The sequence below is a fragment of the Apteryx rowi genome, unplaced genomic scaffold (assembly GCF_003343035.1).
Source record: "Apteryx rowi isolate R43461 unplaced genomic scaffold, aptRow1 scaffold_321, whole genome shotgun sequence".
Taxonomy (NCBI): domain Eukaryota; kingdom Metazoa; phylum Chordata; class Aves; order Apterygiformes; family Apterygidae; genus Apteryx; species Apteryx rowi.
Genome location: NW_020449653.1, coordinates 537,101 through 545,863, shown reverse-complemented (window position 1 = coordinate 545,863; position 8,763 = coordinate 537,101). Strand labels below are relative to the sequence as shown.

Below are 8,763 nucleotides of genomic sequence, written 5' to 3'. Positions count from 1 at the left end.
CCCCAGCCGGGCCGGCGCCGCCTCCCGGCGGGGGCCGAGCTCCTCGGGACCGCCGCGCCCAGCCTGCCTCGCCGCCCCGGTTATCGGCCGTGCTCGCAGGCGCCCCGAAACCCCCCACAAGCACCGGTAAATAGCGAGCGGCCAGCGACCCCGGAGCGGATGATCATTTCCAGGCGCTGTGACGGGAGCCCTGCGGCACGCGGGGGGACGCGGCCCCGTGAAGTGCCCACCCCGGCCACGCAGCGGAGGCCGCCTCCTGGACATCCACGTTTCGGGGTTACCGTTCAGCTCCCCGTTTTGTTCTCTCCCCCCTTCCGGGCCTCACGCCTGCAGCCTGCATTTCTTAGACTGGCTGCCTCCTTCCAGCTCAGCCCTGAAGGGCTGCTCCCACCCTTTAATTTATTGTGATGAACGCAAGTGGAGATTCTTCATCCTGCTCGCGGATGACGAATGATCACACAGTAACAAAACTTCGCGCTGTTTAGTTTAGGGCAGAGGCTGTACACACAGAAATGCTAACGTCTCCGCAGGTAATGCAGGTGGCACGGAGTGCTAGCAGGCATACGAGGCCGCTTTGCCTGCTCTCTCCGAGTCCAGGCTGCCCCTTTGCTCAGTTGGAGGGTGGGAGGTGGGAGCCTCGCGAGCCAGCCAAAACCAGTGGGTGCCCTGCTTCCCACAGATGAAGCCTCGGGAGACCGTCAGCAGAGCCTGCTCCAGAAAGGGGCATCAATCACCCCTATTTCTTTTCCACAGGAAAATGTGGAATGTGTTTGTCAGGAATGCAAAAATAACTTATGTCATAAAGGTGCCTATGTGTGACAGTGACCATTAAATATCAATAAAATAGTCTTTGAAATTTCCGTGCTTCTAAAACCTCCCCTTTGTCACACACCTATGGCTCTGGAAACTCCTGATAGACACATCTTACAAACGAACGGTGACCAAAAGGAACAGCCTAAAAGGCCCGTGTTGTTTAAAACCGTGGTTTTTTGTAAGACACCTAAACACCAAATCTGGTGCTAAAGCATTTTTCGTTCTCTCCTCCTTCTGCTCAAAACTAAGAAGATTGCTGACGCATATGAGCATGCAAAGCTTCCATCAAAACCCAGAGCACTTTTGCACTCAGAGCCTGACGGAGCAGCTGCAGGCGGTTCCCGGCGCTGTGCCCTTCCGCCACAAGCTCCTCGGCAGCCCGTCCCGCTGCCTCRCAGCCAGGGTAAAGGTAACGCGGGCAGCGGGACCTGTCCGCTCAGGCGACCACGGGCTTTGGGGAACTTTTCTGTTTAGCATCACAGGCGCTTGCTCGGCTTTCCGCACAACGGCGCACAACAAGGACACGGAGGCCGCAGCTGGGGTGGCTGGACGCGGCTACCGCTCGCCCAGGGCTTCTCCGCGCCGTTAACGGCCGCCCCTCCCCCGCCGGGCGGCGCGGCGCCCCACGTGACAAGTCCCACTTCCTGTTTACGCCGGAAGCGGGAGGCGCGCAGCTTCCGGGCGGCGGCGGCGGCGGCGGCGGCGGCGGCGGCGGCCATGGCGGGGCTGTCGCGCACCGTGTTCATCTTCGGCGGCTTCGCGGCCGTGGTGGGCGCGGCCTTTTACCCCATCTACTTCCGGCCGCTGCTGCAGCCGGAGGAGTACAGTGAGCGGGGGCGCGGCCTAGCGGGCGCTGGGGAGGCCGCGGGGCGGGCGGCGGGGCCGGGCACCCGCGCGTGCCGGCTCCCTGCGTGAGTGGCTTGCTGTTCGCCCGCGTAGCAGCGGTAAGCCTCGGGGTGCTTCTGCTTCAAGCTGACGCTAAATTGTTGGCCGGAGGGTGGTTGAAAATACGCTTGGCTGTTCTTTGAGATAATTACTTTAAGAACGACCATAGGTACAATTAAAGAAGTTATGCAAGTTATGTATTTCAGTCCCAATTGCAGTGCTCGATTTAAGGCATGGTAACACATTCTTTAGCAATTGCACTGACTCGCTAGAGCTGTGATCAGTCTGCAGAGTTTTCTTTGAACCTGACTGGTGAAGAAAAACACACTCTCCTGCTCGAAACACAGCAGAGGGGACCTGCTCGAACCGGTCAAAGGGCACAACTGCCCCCTTTTTTCCCACCTGTGAGTTACTTTGTAACCAGGGAGCCTTTGAGGACTTGACAACATAGGATGCTGTGTGTGAAACCTCAGCGGTCCAGTCGGGTGCTCTGTGCCGCAGGAGCAGCAGGGGGAGCACGTGTTATTCCTAAATCTTTATTAACTGCTGTAAAGGAAATGGGGAAAAGTTTTGGTGTAACAAATCTCATCCCCTCACTTGACCTTTTACAAGCTGTAGAAGCTAATGACAATAAAATCAAGATTTATATGGTTAACCTCTTCAGGCAGCTGAAGGGATTTCTAGGAAGAAAAAAATGGAAAAGGGTTAACCAACTTATTGTTCTTCTCAGAGGGACTTTAGCCTCACATCTATGCTGAAGTAAAATTTAACTTGCAAGAAACCAAAATTGTTTAAGGAAGCCATGTTTATGAACTTGGAAACTGCCCACAAAGATAGGTTTTTTGTTCTGTGTTCACATTTAAAAAAACCTTATGCTTACTTTTGCTTGTGGCATGCTTTCTGAAAATGGTACAAGTGTGACTCAGTATTAAGGAAATAATAGAACTAATAGATAAGCTTTCTCCTGTGTACTTGTGAATTATATGATCAACCCTAGCAGGTTAGTTTCTTTTGTTAATCTCCATTTAGCACACAGGGTAGGCAGTATGCAGTTAGCAAGTACTTAAACTTGTTATTTAATGTGTGATTCTAGGCTTTATTTATTACATGTTGGTCAAACTCTGCTTTGATGACACCTTTATTAGTTTCCTGTGGGCTTTTCTTGACATCACTGTGGTATGAGTGCTGCATAAGCATTCATTTTCATAACAGTCTGCTGAGAGCATGGACTTTCACAGTTGTAGTGCTCGAGAAGTGTAAGCATTAGTTTTAATCTTTGGTGTACAAAAGTGTTGTAATTTTTGGAACTGTTTAGTGAGCTGTATGACAGTAAAGCACCTGTTGAAGCTCAAACTTCCCATTGACTTGAGCTATGGGTGAATGCTCAATATTTCTTTGTATTGGGAAGCTGACACCTGGACTAGCATCACACAGTAATACTGCAAAAGGCAAGAATGGATTTTAGTTCTGTGGAGTAACACTGAATGTGTAAACATGAAATGATATGTTTTCCTTCTTCCATCTTGTGTTTATTGTGCATCTTTCACGTTCTGGACAAATGAGGCACAGTAGTGCAGCAGTGTTACCAGGACAGCCTGGTAACACATAGTGCTTGTCCATTCTTGGTGAGAATAGGATGTTCATAAATTTTGGTTTTAAGGTGAACTTAGTTCCAGGTTTCCCCTGAGGATGTACAAACTGTGTTTTTTTAAAGGCTTAAAAGTTCAATCCAGCCAAGCTTTGATTTTGTGCTCCAAAGCACTACAATAGTAAAGCATTTAACAGGATATAGATTTGCCTACTTCTGTTCTTGGAACTGTTTGAAACTTAAAAATCTGAGACAGATCCATTGCAGGGAAAATATCGTCCCTGGTATTTAATTTCACACATTTACAAGTGATGACTTTATAGATGCTGTCATGAAATCTGCTTGTGATAGAATGTAACATCTTTCAGGGCCTGAAATTGGGAATCACCACTTCTGAAAAGAATAAAACTCTTACAGTTTTATGTTGAGCATATGAGTGATAGCTCCTAAAGGTACTAGTCGTTCCTTAAATTATGGTGTCATGGCAGGTATTTTTCCATCTTTTTTAAGAAGTAGCCATTACTTTAAGATGGTTATCTTATAGTTTGGCTATAATCTTCCCAAACAGACCTGCTGTTCATTGTGTAGACCAGAATTTACAGGATAGTATCCAGAATGAATATAATTTTCAATATAATTTTACTAGGTGCTATCAAGACGTCTGGTTTTTTTTTTTACTAGTATTTTTCTTTCTGTTCTGTTTTCCAGAGAAAGAGCAGTCAATAAACCGAGCTGGTATTGTTCAAGAGAACATTCAGCCTCCAGGTATACTTGATTTATGTGTTTGTATTCATTATTTCACAGGTCTTTGTGAAGTAAGACCTGAATATTTCTGTGAACTTAAAGAATAGATTCAAGTAATATGTTAATTTATTTTTATTTTATAATAAACTTATCAAGAAAATGTTTCCTTGGGCCAATTCTTCACTTAAAAATTTTGAATTTAACAAAACTTGTTTTTTAAATTGATTTAATTGACCAAATAAGTTGCATTAATTCTGATATCTCCATACTTTATTAAACAGATGTCAAATTCCACATCAGAAATTAATTTCTAAACCAGGTCAAAGTGAACAGCAGCCATAAGCGGTCTGAGGCCTAGTTGTAACAAATATACTTTCTGTGCTCTTACTTTGTGGAATATTGCTTTTCAATTTGGCTTAGGCACATTTTATGAGCTGTAGCTCATAAACCAGTACCTTCCAGCCTCACAGGAGGAGGAGTAAGTCAGAAATCCAGTACATTCAGGAAAATTTTGAATGCAATGCTAACAGCTTGATAGTTGCTGCTTCTAGTCGACGGGATAGAAAAGCATATGAGTGGAGAAAAAAAAAAAGTAGTATGATAGACCATCCTCGATAGTTTGGTGTTTCATAGGTCACGGAACTGGTATTAAGTATTCAAGGTTGGAGCTTCTCATTTATATGCATAAGAATGCTTGTCTTGATGAAATAGCTCATATCCAAGTATGTTAAAGGGTAAGTTTTTCCTGTGTTTAGAAAAATCTAACATCAACAGCAGGGGAGAATCAAATAGGATTAATACCATGTCCTTACTACACTTATCAGTTAAGTCATCAGTGCAGGACTTGCAGTCCAAGCAAGTGCTGAAACACTGAAGAGAAATAGGAAAAGAGTTATAAAATTGAAGTCTGGTAAACCTGCCTTTTTTAATGAAACTTTAAAGAGGATAGGCCTGTCCCAGCTATCTGAGATGTATGTACTTGATGACCAAGGCTACTCAGTATAAATTTTCATCACCAGCTAAATTTAGATGAAAAAGTTGAGATCCACTAGGTGAAAGCAAAATCTGGACAAATTCAAATGTAAAATAAAGTGTTATTCTAGATGATGGTAATAATATTGGAACACCTTACCTATGGATGTGATGGATTTTCCATTATTTGAAGCTTAAGATCAAGATGAGGTTGTCTTTCTAAAATATTTGTGTAAGCTTAAGCAGAGTGGTGAGCTGAGTACAGAAACTGTTAGAGGGGTTCTTTGTTTTGTACACAAGGCTGGAGTAGCAGACCAAACTTGTTTCAACAGTCTAATTCTGAACTGCTGGAATTTCATATTTGATTTGTAGGATTGAAAGTATGGTCTGATCCATTTGGAAGAAAGTAATGTTGCTGGCTGAATGCATTGCATGGCAAGACTGAAGACAGACATCTTCAGCTGCCTCTTCTTATGCTGAAGTGGGTCTTCAAGTGTTTCTGGAGAAGAATGCTGAACATGTGTGGGCACATGAGGGGAAACAAACACTACTGGTTGGGATGCCAAGAGGAAAAAGCATACTATTTTGACAGTCGATCCTGGGGCATAATGCACGGACTGTAAGGAAGCTGAATGATTCTTGAGTTTAGAACTGAAATATTTATTTCCTTGACAAGAGGGAAGTGGAATTGTTTTTGTGGTCAATCTGTAAACATTTCTAGAATAAATTATGAATAGAATAAATGATGCAGACCGCTACAGCTTCCTCTGTGGTATGAGAATTACTTTTTGTGGTTTTATTATGAAAACATAATAGAATGATAGAAGTATATACTGAGAGAGACCAGTGCAGAAAATATAACACGATGAGTGTAAATTTGTATATTAAAATTTCTTCCTTTTAAACCGATGTGTGGTTTTTTTTCATTTTGTTGTTTTGCAAATAGGTTAACACCAAATGTTGGAGTGGAAAAATAGACCCTTTAAAGGTTCTGTTTTGAAAATCACTTTTTTATTCTGAGAATAATGATCATTAGAACAAATCAGTAAAGGATTGCCCCTACTAAAAATCTTTACCCTAACTGGATGCCTTTCTAAGCAATAGGTTATGAATTAGCTAAGTGTTTTCAGATTTCAGAAGAAAGAAACTGTCTATAAACTGTAGCTATGATTTATAACCTATCTGATATTTCCAGAGTGCTAATTTAGCATGTTCATTTAACTGGAATTTGCTACCTTTTTTTCCTCACTTCTCACTTTATTCTCAGCACTTCATTATTGACAGCAACACATTAAAGACCATTACAAGATCTGTGTAGTTTACATGAATGTATGTGCAGTGAGTATTATTTATTAAATTACCAGGCGTTAGTTTATTTTTGTATACATCACACACTTTAATAATAATTCAGATAAAAGACTTGACATGTATCATGGGTTTTTTTCAAACCATGATTTTGTTATCCACTGTTCATTTTCTACCTTTCATTGTCATTCCCCTCCCACTCAGATATGCACTTCTGATTTTTTTTTTTTTTTTTAAGAGACTTCTGTTATCACAGTAAGCATTATAGTTTTTTCAGTTTGCTTGCCAGGAAAATGTGACCGCAGTTGATGCCAGTGAGTTCTCAGGTGCTTAAAAAAGCTTAGATCATGTAGTGTGGAGCAGTTATTAACCCATCACTTCTGCAGGATAAATGATGTGACAGGGGTCATTAAATTACTTGATCAGAACTTAGGAAGTAAGACTGAATCTCTGCTACTCATCCGCTTTGTGATGTTGAGTAATTTGCTGAGTCTGGCTCTTGCCTAGAGAAACATTAGATAGTTTCAGAACAGTGGCAGTGTGCTAGTGGTTTCTGAGCCTTTTGCCTTCATTTTACTCAAATGTTGCATTTATAAAATCTTACATGCCTGTTGGTCATGATCTGTAGTTCCTAACAGTGCAAGAATGAGGTGACAGCATATGCAAATAAGCTTAAGAAGTTTTGTAATATCCTGTAAAGAATTTGCAGCAGTGCATACCTGTTGCTTACTATTGCAGTGAATAAACTCAGGAAATGATGTCTTTTTTTTTAATAATTGTCACTTTCTCATTTGCTGTCATCCATCTAATTAAGTGGGCTGATGCACAACCTGTTAAAAGCGTTAGGATAGTGAAAGTCTTTTTCAAATGTTTGATATTTTATCTGGTTAAAACCAATTATTATTCTTGGAAACCAATAAAAAAAAAAAAGTGAGCAAGAAACATATTGCAATAACTCCCCTGAAGTTTTACTTAAGTTTTCTGCTATTTCTTTGGCATTTGCCAGTTGCCTAAAGATTTGCCAGAGATTCACATCAGAAGTCCTAATCCTGCCATTGGCTTTCTGGGCTGAGTGACAGCATTTTGCTCTGCTCAAGGGGACTGGACATGAACCCCTCTTTCTCCTAACTGCCTGGTTACAGGTGAAGTTGGGCTGGGTAGACAGCAAATTGTCCTCCCCAGAACTCTTTCATTATCTTAGTCAGAAAGTAAGAATTCTTGCTGCTGTTGTAGCCTGCAATAACAATTATTTTTCAACACAAGCACATCAAGATGTTAGATGATTTTATAAGTATTCATAATTTTACATAATTATTAGTACTTCAGAAATATCAGTGTGACTAATCTGCCTTTTGCAGAAGAACTGATTTGGTAGTTTGGGTCTACCTTCTCTGATTGTTCTAATAGAAAGTTTGGGATAAAGCATTTAATAAAAATGTTTTCTAAAGATGTTTTTAAATCATGTATATTTTGTAGTATAAATACATTTCGCTTATTTATTCTAGATGAAATACAAACAGAAAATGTAACTTTAGCCTTTGGAGGATTGGATAAGAGTTTTAAACAGTGCTTTGACATCCTAACAGAAAAAAATGATAGTACTAAGTTTGGGCCTGCTGATTAAACTGATTAGTTTTGAAGTTATTAATACTTGTATATGAAGAACAAGAGCATTTTGGTCTAAATGCAGCATGACTCTGAAGCATTATGGACTGCTGATGATACAGTAAAGTCGTCAAACACAAACTCTTCAGGAGGATTCAGGAGGAGTGAATATGGCAAAAGCTACTAGCAAGTTGCCAGGTGATACAAATGAGGAAGAAAAATGGGATTCTTAAATATTTGCTGAATATTGCATTTGATTTATTGAGATTGTTCCTACTGGTAAGCTAAGAAGGGATTTTTTTTCTTTAATACTCAAACATCCTGAATACCCTCAACTGATCATTGCAAATTTTACTGTATGTATGCCCTCCCACAAAAAACAGGCCACAGAAAAAGAAGCAGTTCTTGTGATTTGGCTGTTTTCTACACCAAAATAAATCATCTGTTTTCCCTTTTTGCTCTCTAGTAATAATTAACTATTCATTTTCTTAGAACTGTGAACACTCCTACTGACCTTCTTTATGTTAATATGCAGACACAGCAGTAAATGAAAAGCTGCATTGGCTTTTTTGTTGTGCCACACGGCTCAAACAGTATGTTTGCTAGTGGAAGGAAATTGTTTTCCAGCTTCTGAGAAAGTGCTGCAAAAGCTATACTGTTTATGTGTGGACAATGTAGGACTGGAGGGCAAAAAACAAAGTGCAGGTTAAAGCATAAATCACTCTCATTTTCGCATATTAGTCTATGATCCTAGGTGTGTTCCTGCATAGTGCAGATTGTGTGGGCCTTGCAAGAAAAGTGGTGCAGTGGTTAAGACGCTTCCTTGGAAATTAGGACACTTGTGGTCAGTT

At 41.4% G+C, this 8,763-nt stretch overlaps 1 protein-coding gene across 1 annotated transcript; it reads left to right on the top strand.

Moving 5' to 3' along the window:
- The first annotated feature begins 1,499 nt into the window (after positions 1-1,499).
- Positions 1,500-5,911, top strand: SMIM20 (small integral membrane protein 20). The gene is made up of 3 exons (XM_026071120.1): positions 1,500-1,639; positions 3,995-4,051; positions 5,375-5,911. Exons 1-3 carry the CDS (start codon positions 1,531-1,533, stop codon positions 5,410-5,412), a joined length of 204 nt encoding a protein of 67 aa, XP_025926905.1. The 5' UTR covers positions 1,500-1,530; the 3' UTR covers positions 5,413-5,911.
- Positions 5,912-8,763: the final 2,852 nt, after the last annotated feature.